This window comes from Elgaria multicarinata, chromosome 6 (assembly GCF_023053635.1).
Source record: "Elgaria multicarinata webbii isolate HBS135686 ecotype San Diego chromosome 6, rElgMul1.1.pri, whole genome shotgun sequence".
NCBI lineage: Eukaryota > Metazoa > Chordata > Lepidosauria > Squamata > Anguidae > Elgaria > Elgaria multicarinata.
The window spans coordinates 112,569,103-112,587,865 of NC_086176.1; the positions used below are offsets into that span (position 1 = coordinate 112,569,103).

General features: G+C 43.7%; 1 protein-coding gene across 1 annotated transcript in view; it reads left to right on the forward strand.

Moving 5' to 3' along the window:
- Positions 1–18,763, forward strand: part of RIT2 (Ras like without CAAX 2) — a 274,138-nt gene that overhangs the window by 62,917 nt on the left and 192,458 nt on the right. The window contains exon 2 of the mRNA XM_063128711.1: positions 17,570–17,626. Within this exon, the coding sequence (XP_062984781.1) occupies positions 17,570–17,626 (57 nt within the window). The remainder of the gene's footprint in view (positions 1–17,569; positions 17,627–18,763) is intronic.

Consider the following 18,763-nt stretch of genomic DNA (forward strand, 5'->3'; position numbering starts at 1 on the left):
TTATATCCTGCTTGGTGTAGATTAGGCCTCTGTTAAGAACAGGACTTGGAAAGGGGTCATTCCCAGTCAGAACAGGTCATACCGGACCAGCTGGACTATAGGCCTGAGTTAGTGAAGGCCAGGTTCTTATTTCTCCTTGATCCTTCTCCATCCATGTAGCATGTTCAGGTGACAAGAGGAAATGGCGATGTAATCTCAGGCTATAGCTAGACGGAGTGATATCCCAGGAATCGTCCTGGGATCGTCCCTGTGCACCCACAGGATGCACAAGGGATCACGGGAGCAGGGACAGATGATCCCTCCCTTTCCCCAGTATATCACCCTACCCTTTAGGTGTGTTTTTTCTGTGCTCCTGGGATGATCCTGAGACTGCAGAAAGTATGCCCCACCATCACAGTTTGTCCCGGCTCCTCGCGGTTACTCGTGAGGAGCCGGGAACCGCGCATGGGGAGCAGAGCTCCTCAGGAGTTCTGCGCCCATCGGGGGTGGGGGGAGTGGGATAATAATAATAATAATAATAATAATAATAATAATAATAATAATAATAATAACTTACCTTTCAGCTCACAAGTGCTACCTCTGTTTTTTTAAAAAAAACCAAAATGGCGGGTGTGACGTCCTGTTCCACCGAGGCCATCGCGTGCCTCTTGTAAACAGAGGGGGAGATCTCACGATAAAAATATTGTGAGATCCTCACCCCTCTGTCGTGCTACACCTGTAGTTCTAGCTGAGGCCTCAGTGTGGAGATACTTTCCTCTGGAGGTTTACCCAAGGGCCTACCTTAAGCCCTCCTAAAAACATTGGTATGCTTCTATTTGAGCTAACGTCTGATAGTTAGCGTTCTGTTTTCGATGGGAGATGGTTCATTTGTTAATGCGCATTGATTTTAGTTTGATTTTCATATCAATATTTGTTATGAATTATCTACTCTGAGCCTGAAGAACATTGAGTGAGGTGTTTGTGGTGGGAGGAGGGGGAGTTGAAATCTGTTTCCATTAAAATTGTGTTTGTTGTTCTTCTATACTACTGCCAGAGCATAGTATTGTAAGATTCTATGGTATGGGAAAATATCACACAAATTCTTTGCCAACGGGGGAAAAATAGTTTAATAACTTGGTCCAACTGATCCATTTTTGTGGAGTAATTGTAACTTATTTCAACCAGTTCTTAAGCTGAGCAGGATCTCTTTGGTTTACAATACCTAAATGAGGCCCCTTTGCAGGGCAGAGCAAGGAGGAGGGGAAATCTTGCAGAAAACAGCATTTAATCTATATTGATCTAAAAAGTGCTTTATGGTGTTAGAGGTCACTATATTGCTGTTGTCATGGGCTTGTCTCCAGAGAAATAAAACAAGGTCATTTTGATCAGCGGTGGCCTTTAAAATCATAATGGTACCTCTCAAAGATCAGTAGGTGGACTGGACAATGATACACACACACACACACACACACACACACACACACACCATCCAGGCTGTATTTCCAAAGCAACTAAGCACGGTCTGCTTTTGTTCTTCCTCCTTAATGGAACTCATTCAAGCCTCTTGCCTTTTGTGCAGATAAAAGAGAAAGTTCATAACGCAAGGCCATAGTTTGCTTTTCCTTGTGACCTCTACAAAATGCCAGATGTCTGCATCTATATTTTGAACAAGGTAGAAAAGGTAAGAATTCCCCCATTTAGTCCCAAATTCCCATCAACAACCTTACCCCTCTCAAATCACACTGGAATTCAGCAACATCACCTGTGGACTGGTGAAATTTAGTGACAAATTTACTCCCAGGTTTGATCAATAGTAGAGCCTTGTGTGGCGCAGAGCAGTAAAGCAGCAGTTTCTGCAGCTGAAACTCTCCGCACGGCCTGAGTTCGATCCCAGCGGAAGCTGGTTTAAGGCAGCTGGCTCGGGTTGACTCAGCCTTCCATCCTCCCAACGTCAGTAAAATGAGTACCCAGTTAGCTGAGGAAAAGGTAATAACGGCTGGGGAAGGCAACAGCAAACCACCCCACTATAAGGCCTGCCAAGAAAACGTCAGCAAAAGCTGGCGGCCCTCCAAGAGTCAGTAATGACTCAGTGCTTGTACAAGAGGTTCCTTTCCCTTTCCTTCCTTGAGCAATAGTGTGTACTGTATGGAGAGTTTCATCACCAACCATTGAACAGCCAGTTCTGCTGAGACTCAGATGAGATCCACCATACCACTTCAATAAAAAGCTCCATCAACGTTTTCAGTAGGGATGTACAGCCCCCTCCATGACTACTTTTAGAGGCCAATTCGGTGTTTCTGAATCAGCCCTGATCTGCCCTGGCCATTTAAGGCCAGCCTTTATGGCCACCGTTGATTGCAACAGTAGATTTACAACAACAGAGTGTCCCCATCTTCCTTAAATATGGCAGGAAACAGTGGCTTGCAATCATCCCAGATCAGGCCAAAGCCCTTCAAATCCAATTCATCCTGTTCCAAACTGCTTCGGCCTGATCCTGATCTGGACCAACACATTTCGAATCCACCTGCTTTGGTTCAGGATTCAGATCTGGAACGGAAACAGTGTACAGCCCTAGTTTCCAGTGGCTGAGTTATATTTATGTATTTATTTATTTATTTATTGCATTTTAATACTGTCCAATAGCCGAAGCTCTCTGGGCAGTTCACACAAATTAAAAACCATTCGAAATATAAAACAAAATGCGGTGGAGAGTTACAGGGCAGTATCTAATGGGGCACTTCTGTCTCTGCCAATTTTGTTGTGCCTCACCGATTCCCTTCAGATAAGTGACACCTACCACTTGAGGAACTGAAGTACTTTGGCCACATAATGAGAAGACAGGACACCCTGGAGAAGAGGCTGATGCTAGGGAAAGTGGAAGGCAAAAGGAAGATGGGCCGACCAAGGGCAAGATGAATGGATGATATTCTGGAGGTGACAGACTTGACCTTGGGGAAGCTGGGGGTGGCGACAGCCGACAGAAAGCTCTGGCGTGGGCTGGTCCATGAAGTCACGAAGAGCCGGAAGCGACTGAACAAATAAACAACAACACTAGTCAAGTTAGAATGTGTCTTACCATTTTTAAGTGCACGTTTGGTAGTATTTCGCCACATGACGTTCAGTTTGTGACATTTTATTGTTGTCTGTTCTCCAGTTTTTATTTTGAACTTCTCTGAAATAAGTCATTCTATTTGGTATGACGTGCTGGGCTTGACAAATCCAAGGCTGGAGTTAAAAATGCAGGAAGAAACATTAACAACCTCAGATATGCAGATGACACCACTTTGATGGCTGAAAGCGAGGAGGAGCTGAGGAGCCTTTTGACAAAGGTGATAGAAGAAAGTGCAAAAGCCGGGTTGCAGTTAAACCTCAAAAAAACCAAGATTATGGCAACCAGCTTGATTGATAACTGGCAAATAGAGGGAGAAAACGTGGAGGCAGTGACAGACTTTGTATTTCTGGGCGCAAAGATTACTGCAGACGCTGACTGCAGCCAGGAAATCAGAAGACGTTTACTTCTTGGGAGGAGAGCAATGACAAATCTTGATAAAATAGTAAAGAGCAGAGACACCATACTGACAACAAAGGTCCGCATAGTTAAAGCAATGGTATTCCCCGTAGTAACCTATGGCTGCGAGAGCTGGACCACAAGGAAGGCTGAGCGAAGGAAGATAGATGCTTTTGAACTGTGGTGTTGGAGGAAAATTCTGAGAGTGCCTTGGACTGCAAGAAGATCCAACCAGTCCATACTCCAGGAAATAAAGCCAGACTGCTCACTTGAGGGAATGGTATTAAAGGCAAAACTGAAGTACTTTGGCCACATAATGAGCAGACAGGACACCCTGGAGAAGAGGCTGATGCTAGGGAAAGTGGAAGGCAAAAGGAAGAGGGGCCGACCAAGGGCAAGATGGAGGGATGATATTCTGGAGGTGACAGACTTGACCTTGGGGGAGCTAGGGGTGGGCAACGGCTGACAGAAAGCTCTGGCGTGGGCTGGTCCATGAAGTCACGAAGACTCGGATGCGACTGAACGAATAAACAACAACCACTTGAGGAACTGAAATTAATGCTTCTGGGACCAACTAGAAACAAATTAAAATGCTCGTTTCTGGAACTGGGCAGGTCAGCAAAGCTTGCATAAGGCAGCTCCACTGGAAATGCCCCTACCCAGAAATGAGCATTTCCACTCATTTTGGGGCTTCGTCAAAGTAGCGTTAAATCTTTGTTTCAGAAGAAGGGGTTTCTGTTTGCACCATGAGATCGGTCAGTCCCACCATTTGCACCATGAAATAGGCTTGGGCATAAGAGCCCTGCTGGAGGTTTCTCACTGAGTTTTGAGGTGGTATACAGGATTGGACTGCTGCAGAATCTAGGTGAAGAGTACAAATTTGTAGTGTTCTTTTAAAATAAAAGCCTTCCAGCAAGCAGTAAAATGCCACAATAGAGAATGGAGCAGGCTAGGGCTAGAATTCAGCCAAAATTTCCCAGAATCCTTTTTCTTAAAAAATAAAAATAAAAGGTTTTGTTTTGTTTTGTTCTAAAAAAAAAAAAAAGTCAGAAGGCCATGGCTAGACCAGGCCTATATCCCAGGATCATCCTGGTATCATCCCTGTACATCCAAATGACACACAGGGGATACCGGGAGCAGGCAGGGACGACCCCTCCATTTGCCAGGGATAATCCTTAGGTCTAGCTAAGGCTGAAGATGGCCTCTTGGAAGAACATTCTCCAAATATTCTGGGTTGTTGTTACTCTTCTCATTGTTGCTACATGGTGGATGCCACCTCTCCTATCCCTGGAACAGCTCTATATCTGGGGCATTGTGGAAGATGCAAAAAGGTTGGGCAGGTTGTCAACAAAAAGCCCATGCTAATGGCCAACCCAACCTGGAGAATTTATCCTCCCATCACTTGAAAAAATCCTTGAAATCCACACACACACACACATCCAATATCTCTGGTCACAAATAAGGTAGAAAATTTCAAGAGGTTGTTTGTGCATAGCTCTACCTAGAACTTTTCTCCCTCGTGGACTAGTTTTCTACCTGCATGGAGTTGTTTTTAATGTGGAAGATTTAATGTGGAAGTATTAATAATGGCATATCCCACCTGCAGCTGAAGTGGTACAGTCCGTTACACCGTCTTAGGAATCTTCCATCTCATTCATTTTTTCTGCATGTGCAGATCCAGCCTCAGGTTCTAAAAGGGCAGACTATGGATATACAACACTGTCACTGTCTGCTCACATCATTCAAATGCACCTCATCTGTCTTCTTCACTTTATTGCTAACCCTTGTAGCACAAACTGCCCCCTCACAATCAATAAAATTTCAGGTACCATGGAGAGCACAGAAAGAGAGACTAGCTGAGCCTTCTGGTAGCCATCATTTATTATATATATGCACACGGTTATTGCACCAAGTCTATCTGAAAGGAAATCAATGGGCACAAGAAGAATCATCGTGAACTGCAAAGAAGTCCATCAGAAAGTTAAGGCAGGAACTCCCACCTGGTTAACTATAAGCACATTTGATACATTTCTAAAGTGAAAGGAGAGCATTTGGGATTTCAGCCTTGGGACTCTCTGAAATCAGCAGCTGTGATTGCTTGGAAGGCTGCAAAGTACAGACGTCTAGAAACCAGGAGCAGCAGGAATCCTAAAATATTTCATGCAGTTTTAAAACATGAAAATGTACCCCCCCCCCCCAAAAAAAAAACCCATGCTGGAATGTTCTTTCTAACACAAGGAGCCTTTCTACATGGTCAGGCAGTAATTTGTTTTGTTTTGCACAATAAATATGCACTTATTTCCTATCTGGGTTGCAATACTGCATTCCGTTTTGAACACGCATGACAGCTATGTCAAGCGTCTATGTCCAGTGGTTGCAGCAGCATAAGCATTGTAGTGTGGGGGTTTGATAAGCATTTATTGTACCTTGTAGGTGTGACTAGGTGTGTGTGGGTGTGTATGTGTGTGGGTGTGCTGTGAGAAAACTGTGAACAATGGAATATATTCTTGGAATTGAAGGAAGGGTGCTACATGTGTGTTGGTCATATACTGGAAGCAGCACGCTGCTTAGCTTAACAGGGATACCTCTACCTAAGTGTTAGTAGTGTCAATGGCAGACTTGACTACATTGAGAAAAATGGGACCAGTGGTATGGACAGATCCAAAACTAAGGCTCAGGTCATTGACATCATGCTGGTTATAAAAAGACCAGGGCTTGATTTGTTTGGGAGACAGATCCTGGGAGAACGAGAATCCTGCCATACATGCTTACTCTGCCTTCACCCACCATGCCCGCCATTTTGGAAATATGAAACTTTGATATTGACTTTTACTGTGTTGACAATATGCTTGCTACTATTTTCATTCTTCCTTTCGGGATTATAACTTGCATGCATATTTAGGAATGTTTGTGATCTGCCTCATCTGAGTTAAAGCTTGTTATTCCCTTAAACAATTTGAGCAATAAAATACATATCATTTAATACTAACTTCTCTGGCTTGAGAGAAGTTCCAAAGAGCACCACTCATACGGGTGAAAACACTCGATCATAGAGTCATAGAATCATAGAATAGCAGAGTTGGAAGGGGCCTACAAAGCCATCGAGTCCAACTCCCTGCTCAATGCAGGAATCCACCTGCATTGTAAATCTTTCCCTGAGTGGGGTCTATCCTTTAAAGCCATTGTATTCTCTCTTGGGCCTTAGCTAGACCTACCTGTTATTGCGTGATGGAGGGGTGAAGATCTTGCAATGGTTTTATCACGAGATTCCCCCTCTGTTTACACGCGGCGCTTGATGACCTCAGAGGGAGAGGCGTCACACCCACAATTTTTTATTTATAGAGCCCAGAGCACATGAGTGCTCGTGCGCAGAAGGTAACTGTGTTTTTGGTTTTTTTTAAATAATAATTTCCCTGCTCCCCCACCCCACCACCCATGAGTTCAGAGCTCCTGAGGAGCTCTGTGCCCCATGCATGGGTCCCAGCTCCTCGCGAGGAACCACGAGGAGCTAGGACAAACTGCAGTGCCTCACCACACATTCTGTGCCCGAGACCATGGAAAAACCATGCCTAAAGGGTAGGGCGAGATCCCGGGGCAAGGGAGGGATCATCCCTCCCTGATACGGGGATCTCCTATGCATCATGTGGATGCACAGGGACGATCCCGGGGATTACCCCGGGATTTTGCCCCATCTAGCTAAGGCCTTGATCTGGTGAATCAGAGGCCTAATCTACACCAAGCAGGATATAGCACTATGAAAGTAGTATGAAAGTCTGTTTTTGTTTGTATTTTATGCCTTTTATCATTTTAAATTTTGTATATTTCTTGTTAATGTTCACTGTTTTAAACTTTTGTAAACTGCCTGGAGAGCTTCGGCTATGGGGTGGTATATAAATGCAATATAATAATAATAATAATAATAATAATAATAATAATAATAATAATAATAATGTGGTATATAAGAGGCAGGAGCCACACTACTGCTTTATAGTGATATTGACGTGCTTTGACAACTGTTGGGGCCCATTGACACAGACCATATTCCACTTCCATAGTGCTATATTCTGCTTGGTGTGTCTCCTGCCTTTTATATACCACTTTCATACTGCTTTCAGATACACCCATTCAAGTTTGGGAAACAAGCTAACCAGATGAAGCGAGAAGCAGTTTGCTGTCTCAAGTGGCAGCCAACAATCCTCGTCTCAAGGTAGTTTACCTCTGAATATCTGCCTCTTGGGATATACAGACTGTGAGCTAGGGATGGCTGAGAAATCCACAATGGATTCAAATGAGACTGGGAGATTGGATTTCTGTGAACGATTTTGCAGCAGTCCAGCTTTTTCTGAGTTGTGCGGATTCCATGGACTTGAGATCCTTTAAAAAAGGGGAGCAATTTGCCTAAATGTGTATTTGCAAATGAACAAAATTATTGTACAAAAAAAATAATCTGATTGCATCAATGAGCAGCCAATGGAATGAAAGACACCTGACAAGCCATGAAACATAGCCATAACAGACGGTGCTATATAAATAAATAATAATAAATAAATAAATAAATAAAAATTAATTATAATCCATGCATTTCTACTCTTAGCGTCATATCTTGCTTGGGGTTTCTAAGAGGAAACCTGGAGACTAGTTGTGGACATTTGTTCTGATTCAGCAGGACTGTTCTTAACCTTCTGATTTGCTGCACATTGCCCACACATGTTACCTAAAAGTTGGATGTGCTGTTTATGGCCACAGCTAGACCTAAGGTTTATCCTGGGATCATCCAGGGTTCGCCCCTGCCTGAGCACTGGATCCCCTGTGTGTCACCTAGATGAACAGGTTTGACCCTTGGACGATCCAGGGATAAACCTCAGGTCTAGCTATGGCCTATGTCTTCATTTATGATACTTGCATGCCACCACGTGCAAGGCGGCATGCAAGCTGGTGGCTTCAATACAAAGCAAGGCCATAAAACCATCACATCTAAGGGCCAAACTAAACATTCAGTTGATCACAATTTGTGGTTCTATGTGATATATATATATATATATATATATATATATATATATATATATATATGAGAGCCTGGATTTTTAAAAAAGTCTTATTATTATTATTTATTTATATAGCACCATCAATGTACATGGTCTTCTCATAGTGATGATGAAACCACAACCAGGTGAGCCTTTCTGGGGAGAGCATCCCATAAGTGGGATGACACCACTGAGAAAGCTCTCTCCCAAATAGCCATTCAATTTTCACATTGCTTTCAAGCTTTAGCATTTCGCAGCTGGTATTATTGCAAATCCATTGCAATTGGAATTGTGATTGCTTGTGCATTATGGTGTGAATTTGACACAAAGGCCACAGCTAGACCTAAGGTTTATCCTGGGATCATCCAGGGTTCGCCCCTGCCTGAGCACTGGATCCCCTGTGTGTCACCTAGATGAACAGGTTTGACCCCTTGACGATCCAGGGATAAACCTTAGGTCTAGCTATGGCCAAAGATTCATAGACCTTTTTCCTCCCTGTAAATAGTCACAACCAATATGGTTCTCTGCTCACTCTTCTCTCGTGTATTTAATTCGATTTAATTTTTATCCATCGAGGGACTCCATTACTGGTATTTGTGGCCCAGGAGTGCTTACTGGATGCTTATTGGAGAGGGTGAGGTCACATGGGAGAGAACTGCTGGGCTCATCCAAATACTGACTGAAGGGGTGTTGTTGTTTTTTATACCAACTACAGAAACAACTTAAAAAATATGAAAAAGGCCCCTCAGCAATTGGCTACACTTAATAATGGTATATGGAAACCCTGTCGTCCCCCTCCCCAAAGAGAAAATCCCCCAAATTTCCCCCTGCCCTGCGAAAAAGCAATGCCTCTTTTGAAGGGAGAGAGAAAGTTCCCCAAAATAGGTGGCAGGTTTCAGCCCAGCACTAATTAAAAGAGAGCTTCAGCTATTGGGTGGTATAAAAATGTAATAAATAAATAAATAAATAAATAATAAATAAAATATTCCTGTCCATCATACCTAAATGGAAACTTCATGTTCAGAAGTAGTAATCTCAGAATACCGGATGCTGAAGAAATACATAGAAAGTAGGGGTGTGCACGGACCCCCCGCTCCACCCCGTGGGCCGATCTGAAAATTTTGGATCGGCCTGCTCTGCTCCGCGCCGCTCCGCCCATACTCCGCTCCTCTTCGCTGCGGAGCTCCGGCTCCGAATCGGAGCTCCGCAGTGGAGGGGAGTGGTGCCAGGTAAGGCCGGGAGAGGAGGGCGGGGGGGGGTTTACCCGGCCCTGCCGCCATTGCCGCCCATGCGGCGACGGCGGCAGAGCCCGGTAAGGGACCAAGGGGGAGGGGGGGGTCTTACCTGCCTCCATCCGCAGTCCGTCGGCTTCTTCAATTGAGCCCGCGGTTCAACCAGGAAGTCTGGGCCGCAAGCGGCCCAGACTTCCAGGTTGAACCGCGGGCTCAATTGAAGAAGCCGACGGACCACGGATGGAGGCAGGTAAGGGAGAGGAGGGGGGTTCACCGGGCCCTGCCGCTGTCGCCGCATGGGCGACAGCGACAGCGGCAGGGCCCGGTAAACCCCACTTACCTTTCTGGTGGAGCTCCGGATCGAGCCGAAGGATCCGCCTTCACCTCGATCCTCTTCTCCACGCTCCGCTGGCCCCCCAATCCTCTTCGCCTCCGCCTTAAGGGGAGGCGAAGCCCCCCGCTCCACTTCTAATTCGCCGGTCTGATTAGAAGCGGAGCACATCCCTAACAGAAAGCTACCTTATTGCAGGCCAGACTATATTGACGACATTGACAGATGACAACTGCGCTGAGTCTCAGAAAGGTCTGTCCCGTCACCGGCTACCTGATTCATTTAATTAAATTAATTAAAAATTTAATTGACAATTCTGTGGATTTAACTCAGGACTTTCTGTAGTCAATGCCTGTGCTGTACCCTAGGGGGAAAGATGTGGAAATGAACAGAACTAAATAGTTCCACATCTTTGCTATATTATGCCTCTACTAGGGATGTTGGAGAATTCTCCCATGAAGCTGAATGAGGTCAGATTCCTGAGAATCAGACTTGTGGACTCCTCAGAAGACCAGGGCCCTTTCTACACCTAAGGAGTATCCCAGGAAAATGGAGGGATTGTCCCTGCCTGCTCCTGGGATCCCGTGTGGCATTTGGATGCGCAGGAATGATCCTGAGACAATCCTGCGATATAGGGTTGGTGTAGACATGCCCCAGCTCTCCCTTCCAGCGTATCTTCTGGATTTTGGCTGGATTTTTCCTTCTGTGAAAAGGGCAAGACATTCCAATTGCAGCTGCAATTTACAAATAACTGAGCATTTTACAGCCACAAATGGCATAAAATATGCTAATTGTGGTTGGAATTTGCCCAAGATATGGAAATTGAGGTTGCAATTGGCATATTTTATCCTGTTTACAGAGGGGGGGTACTAATCCCCCCCACCCCAATTGGCTTGCAAAATGTTGGTTTTCTTGTTGCAGAATGTGAATGCATCAGCCAGGGCCATAGGGGAAAGCTAAATGTTTCCGGATAATGTTTCCGACAAACCGACAAATTTTCAGACCTACAATGGTTAAAGAAGTCACCCAATCATCAGAAATAATTATCTTTCCATTTTTATTGCGCGACATGCAATTAACCCATGCCTTCAAAACAGAGAGTTCTTCAAAGCCTAACATTCGTTCAATATCTATATGATGACTTGCAATTCCAGATTTTAGGAAATAACAACAATTCAATACAATTCAATCCATGGCTCCCCCACCTCCTTTGGCATAATAAACATACCATGTATTGCAATCATTCTCTTCTGCATCTTTATGTATTTATTTCCATTCCAGCCTTACCCATGTATTTCATTTACTCATTCTAGTTTTAAAGCCTCATTTTAATACAGCGGCCCCATCTGCTGCTTAGATAATTCAGAGATAAGTGTCTCTAATTTATCTATAGGTGCCGTTTTGCACTCAGGGTTATTATTCCGATGTGTCCAAAAGGCATGCCATCAGCAAGAGATTCCCCCATTACCATATTATCCAACTGCAGAGAAATGGCATGCCTTGCACCAGACAATCTTTTCCTCCCATTATGTTGCTTTTGCTTAACCTAAGAGACCCCTGCTGGATCAGGCCAAAAGCTTCTCAAGTCCAGCTTTGCCACTTCCAAAGGCCACAAGAAATAAGCAATCTTCCCGCTTTCCACAGCATCTTCGGGCCACAAAATAGCCATTACTTTAAATAGGTGTCAAGCAGCTGTTTGCTTATCTTCATCGAGGGATGGGCGAATTCACCCACACCATGATGCCGCCACCACCTGCTCTCACTTATCAGCCACGCGAGTTTCTTTTGAGGCTTGGTGAAGCCCAGTGAGAGCTTGACAGCCATCTGGCCTCACTCTAGAAATTATGTATTTCCCCCCCAGTTGTGTCTATAAGGGCTTCATTCATGCAAGAGTAAAGGTGTGAGCATTCAATTCACACCTTTACTCTTGCTTTAATGGGGGCCTTCACAGACCATTTACGCAAGGGGAGAAATGCGCAATTTCTGGAGTAATGCTCAATTTCTGGAGAAATGCACAATTTCTGGAGAAATTGTTTCCTCCCCCCACTTGCGTAAATGAGACCTTTATAGCCACCATTTACACAATGGGAGAAACTACACAATTTCTGGTGCCTCCATCATGGTGCACAAAAGCGAGGCTCCAGACAAGGGAAGATGATTGTCAAGCCCTCATTGGGTAGGGGCAGACATGGAGGAATCCGTTGGACCCCTGGACTCAGTCAGGTGCCCACAACATCCCTATCCTCATGCATCATTTTAAGAGACTGAAAAGAAAGGGAAAAGATCCACCAACACTCCTGAAGTTGAGCGCACAAAATATAGGGAGTCCAATATGTTGTGCATATACCAAAAGCCTTAACACAATTTAACCTAGCCATCAGTCATATAATGAATGTCAATGGTCATTCAGCAAACATTTAATAAACATATAGCAAAGTTACTGGTGATTAACAAGGACAAAAACATGTCATAAACATGAAAGAATACAAACAAGGGAAAACGTATAAATGTAATATTAAACGATGACTCCGGATTGTATGCACCGTTTCCAACTTCCACAGTAATACACATTTTCAATTTTCAAAAGTTAAGCATTCACCATAACATAAATATATATGTTTGGCATGTTGGCTGCAGGTTCTTCAAAACCCCGTGATAGACTGTTTGCTTCCTGAAGAGAAACGTTGGACTCTATGTCCAAAATTGTAGTAAGGTTTTCGAATCTGTAATTGACAACTTCTAGAAACAGCATAAGTCTAAACCGATGAGAAGGTTTTGCCTTTCATTTTAAGAGAAACAAATGAACACACACACACACACACTAAATTCTCCAGCCTTCTCCTGTAGACATATGGGACTCAGTGATGTGATCTGTTAGGATGATGAGTGATAACATTATCAGATCATCTTGCTTGCACAAAATAGAGATCCAGAGTGTACAGAAAGATTGTAAAGAAATTGACTCACATGTGGAATATTTGGATTTGTTACTGATTATTATTATTATTATTATTATTATTATTATTATTATTATTATTTATATAGCACCATCAATGTACATGGTGCTGTACAGAGTAAGACAGTAAATAGCAAGACCCTGCCGCATAGGCTTACATTCTAATAAATGTAATATTGTTTATAAATGTTTGTTGTTTCCCTGAAAAAAAAAATCAATAAAAGATATGGGGTGTGGGAGAGGACTTGAAAACCACATGGAGAATTATACTGTGAAACTTACCTGCTACTATTTAAGGTGTTACTTTATATCCCTCTTTGTATAAGAATAGAACAAAAATGGATTGGGGCTAGGTTTGTGATCCAAAGGAAGATGAGGAGAAGAGAAGATTGAGGGGAGACATGATAGCACTCTTCAAATACTTAAAAGGTTGTCACACAGAGGAGGGCCAGGATCTCTTCTTGATCCTCCCGGAGTGCAGGACACAGAATAACAGGCTCAAGTGACAGGAAGCCAGATTCCAGCTGGACATCAGGAAAAACTTCCTGACTGTTAGACCAGTACGACAATGGAACCAGTTACCTGGGGAGGTTGTGGGTTCTCCCACACTAGGGGTCTTGAAGAGGCAGCTGGACAACCATCTGTCAGGGATGCTTTAGGATGGATTCCTGCATTGAGTAGGGGGTTGGACTCGATGGCCTTTTAGGCCCCTTCCAACTCTACTATTCTGTGATTCTATGAGGGACAGAATGTATTGCCACTGAATTCTATCCCAAATTTTGGGTTTCCAATTGTAGTGAAAGTTTTCTAAGCATACACAATAGTTAGGGGGTTCTGATTTATTTTTTTTATTTTTTTTTGCATAAAATCACATTTGAATACATATTTTAAATGTATTCTCTGTCAAAATATGCATTTCTATATACATGTTGATACCTTTTTGAGCTGAGAACTGCATCAGCACATTTGGGCGATGCAAAACCATCAGGTCTGCACTTTATTCCGTGAGGTGTGAATCTGTTCTTTTGGTATTAGCTCCTTCCTATCTCTCCTCTCTCATCTCACACTATTGCCCCGCTCGTGCTCTTCGCTCCTCTGATGCCATGTTTCTCGCCTGCCCAAGGGCCTCTACTTCCCTTGCTCGGCTTCGTCCATTTTCTTCTGCTGCCCCTTACGCCTGGAACGCTCTTCCAGAACATTTGAGATCTACAAGTTCAATCGCAGCTTTTAAAGCTCAGCTAAAAACCTTTCTCTTTCCTAAAGCTTTTAAAACTTGATGTTGTTTGGACTTTATACTGTTAGTTTTACCCTACCCTGTGCCTGTTTGCATTTTCTTCCCCTCCTTATTGTTTTACCATGATTTAATTAGAATGTAAGCCTAAGCGGCAGGGTCTTGCTATTTACTGTTTTACTCTGTACAGCACCATGTACATTGATGGTGCTATATAAATAAATAATTGTAAGCCTATGCGGCAGGGTCTTGCTATTTACTGTTTTACTCTGTACAGCGCCATGTACATTGATGGTGCTATATAAATAAATAAATAAATAATAATAATAATAATAATAATAATAATAATAATAATAATAATAAAACACTGAGCTTTGATTCCTCAAGCATCTAGTATATGGCCCAGTGCATTCCTTTGTGAAGCACCATTACAAATACATCCAAAAAGGCTGCAGTCCTAGGCACACCTTGGAGTAACCTCTGTTGAATTCAAGGGTGTGCATTGGGGTTCAATAGACATGCAATCAAATTGGTTAAACTTAGCTAAAACAGGTAAGTATGTCAGTATGAAACTTTCAAAGAAGGAACCCACTGTAAGAAAAGCAAACAGACAGCAGATAAGATGAAAAGCAATAATGAAGATCCAGGTAGACCTTTGTTCATCCATGACGATACCTGCAATGTAAATGAGCTTCTTTAAACAGTTATCTTTGCACAGCTACTATGAATTTATAATGAGGTGCCTTAACATTTATATTTGCCCACACTGTAGGTGCAATCATTTATTAACATAGCAATAAATGTTTAATCTTGATCATCCGTAGCCTTTTCGATCAGCAAATCTTGATCATCCGTAACCCTTCATGTTCTGAGACATGATCCAGTAAAGAAAGATTGCAGACCATGCAGGGCTCAACAAATGCATGTGTAGGGTGACCATATGAAAAGGAGGACAGGGCTCCTGTATCTTTAACAGTTGTATTGAAGAGGGAATTTCAGCAGGTGTCATTTGTATATATCATAGAATCATAGAATCATAGAATAGCAGAGTTGGAAGGGGCCTACAAGGCCATCGAGTCCAACCCCCTGCTCAATGCAGGAATCCACCCTAAAGCATCCCTGACAGATGGTAGTCCAGCTGCCTCTTGAATGCCTCGAGCGTGAAATTCTTGGTGAAATTCCCTCTTCATCACAACAGTTAAAGCTGCAGGTGCCCTGCCCTCTTTTAAATCTGGTCACTCTCATATAGCTCCTGCAGCTTTAACTGTTGTGATGAAGAGGGAATTTCATTAAGTTCTCCATAAGTACAAATTTCACCTGCTGAAATTCCCTTTTCTATGCAACTGTTAAAGATACAGGAGCCCTGTTTCCTTTTCATATGGTTACCCTAAGCATGTGCGAATGCCCCCATGTCTCAGTGAGTGGGGTACCAGGAGTCTGGATGTGGAGGAGTCCAGCAGACTCCTGGACCCATTCAGGTGCCTCACCATCCCTAATGGTAACCCACTCTAAAGTTTTTAGCAAGGGAGAGCCAGTCACTGAATAAGTAGAGATTTGGTGAACCTGGAGTGCCTTTTTGGCTGCCAATTAGTTTCCAGGTGAAGTATACCACCTTGGGCCACAGCTAGACCTAAGGTTTATCCTGGGATGATCCAGGGTTCGCCCCTGCCTGAGCACTGGAGCCCCTATGTGTCACCTAGATGAACAGGTTTGAGCCCTGGACAATCCAGGGATAAACCTTAGGTCTAGCTATGGCCTTGGTTATTACTTTTAAAGCCCTACATGGTTTGGGTCCAGGTTACCTGCGGGACCACCTTCTCCCATACAATCCACCCCACATACCCAGGTCCTCTGGGAAGGGTTTACTGCAGCCAGCCAAAACCAGGCTGACAACCATTACCCAGAGGACCTTCTCCCAGACTGTGGAATGGCCTGAGATTCATCCACTTAACAGTATTTCCGAATTGAAGAAAGCCATAATCTCTTCTGGCAGGCCTACCCAGTCAAATTTTGAGATGCCAGACTGTTATTTTAATAATGTATTAGTTTTTATATGTTTTAAAGCAATTTTATGTATTTTGTAGTATTTTTGCATTCAATTGTCAGGAAATTCCTGAATCTGTAAAAGACAGCATGACTTGGCAATGCCTGTCATATCCATCTAGAAAAACCGCCATGAGCGATAAAGAGATAATAATAATTTCTTGCAAGACCAAGGATGAGGTATCTGCGGCAGGGTCTTGCTATTTACTGTGTAATCTGTACAGCACCATGTACATTGATGGTGCTATATAAATAATAATAATATAATCATCATCATCATCATCATCATCATCATCATCATCATCATCTTTAGGAATTTGTTTTGTCTAATTGACTTCTGTATTCTTGGCATGACAGGTGGATCCTGTGATGCCAGCAGCAACGTAAGAGTAGGCTACCTCAGTGATCTCCCTGAGGCAACCCCATGACAAAGGGCAGCTCATCCAACCCACCCCTCACAGCCAGCTGATGTGAGGGGATTTGAAATGGCAGCTACCTTAGGGCTAAAGCAGATGAATTTTACAGTCATAGTGCTATTGACTGCCTAGGCCAATTCAACATATCATGTTTGTATGCTGTCCCAGACATACAGCATTGAGAGCCAGCGTGTAGTTGCCCTCTGTACATTGACAGCAGGAGGAACAACCTTCCTGCTCTAACCTGATGAACAGGATCCTGCCCTGAATGGCTGTTAGATATGAGGCTAAGTCAGGGGTACAGAACCCCAAACCTGTGGGCCTAAATAATCCAGCCTTCTAGCCTGCCCAATCTGCCCTGGGGAGCCTACCTGCTATCATCCAGGGGTGGAGCTTGACATTCAACACTGCCCCTGGAGGATTCCACACTGTTATCTCCGACCTGAGATCAGAGATAACACTTGGAATGTGGCTGGCCGGCATTTAGGCCAGCATGGGGTAGAGAGGCAACTGTTCCCAGGGCTGGCTGTGTCTTCCTTTGTGGGCCTCTTACTACATCGATGAGAATAGCAAGAAGCATGTGGCAGAGGCACCCAACTCAGCCAGTGCTGGGAGGAATTCTGTGTCTCTCTTTAGCATGAAAAAAATTATGACCACCCCCACTAACATCTTCCAGGCCACAGAGACCCTGATGAAGGGCAATTCATCCCACCCTCCAAAGATTAGTTCTGCACCTTTGGGCTCACTAGTTACCTCCTTGCAGATTCTATTATAGAATAAAGGTGTGCTATTTTACCCCACTTCTTGTTTCCATGCTGTCATGGCTTCTTTCCCTTTATGTCTTCCCAGCAATGACAATGCAGTTCATAAGCCACCGGTTCCCTGACTACCATGATCCCACCATAGGTAAGTTAACCTTTTTTCTCACTTGGGCAATACCTGTTGTGCAGTTCAAGTCCATGGCCTGGAGGTTGTTGATATGTGTTTAACATGATGTGTCCTCCATTTTTTAGAAAAATTATGATTCTGCACCTAAACAACCCAGGTTCTGTTCCAAAGGAAGCTGGATTCCACAGCCTGCATGAACTGTGGAAACTGGACATTTCTCTTCCTTTGCATAATGGATTTTTTTAAAAATAATTTGTGTAATTAATTTATTCTGGTATTCCAGTCAGGGAGAAAGGCAGGAGCTATGGGGAGTCCCATCTCTAAGCTCTGGAAATCTTTTTCAGCTGCCCCACAGGAGATGTCAGCAGTCACTGCATTCACACGCTTTTAACCAGGGCTAGGAACTTGTTTTCATATTAAAGCCAAGATTCTCAGGCATTTGAATGTTATGCCATTGACATTTATCTTGCCCTTTTCTCTGAGCTCCTATGGAAACAGCAGATAGGCGAACCTTGCCTATCATGCTATAAAGGAAAGGGCAAAGCAAATTGTAACCCCGTGTGTTTTGAATCTTCTGAATTATGAGTTTGCGATCGCCATTACAATGGCATTCCATTGAAACTGGCGCGGTGAATGTCATTGTCCATCACGCCTTTCTGCTTGATCCCAGAGAGGCCGGGCATCGTTATAAATTCTTAGTATCGCCTTTAAAAGGGAACAGTGAGTAATGACCCCAGTGGTACCCTTCTACTTGTCCACAGGGCACATCCATCACTTGGGATTAACATTGCCAAGCATTCTGTGCTGACAGATGGCTGAGAGCAAACATTTATCTGGCTATAAAAGGTGATAGCTTGAAAACAATGAACGACAGAAGTTTGGGAATAGCACTCCATGGCATGGCTTTCTTCTGGTTTTAACTGTTTCCACATCTTTCACTCTCCAGAGCAGGGGAATGAAAGGCTAGTGGGTCATAGGGGTGCCACCCAACTGAAAGAGGGGGCAGAGGGGGTGGGGAGAGGAAACTGCCCTGGCTGTGATTTCTGCTTTTGCACCAGAAATCAAAAAAAGGAAGAGGGAGTGCACAGATTTCATTCCCCTTCAGCCTGTGATGTTTTCAGAGATGTGTCTGTTAGTTTGTTTATTATAAATATG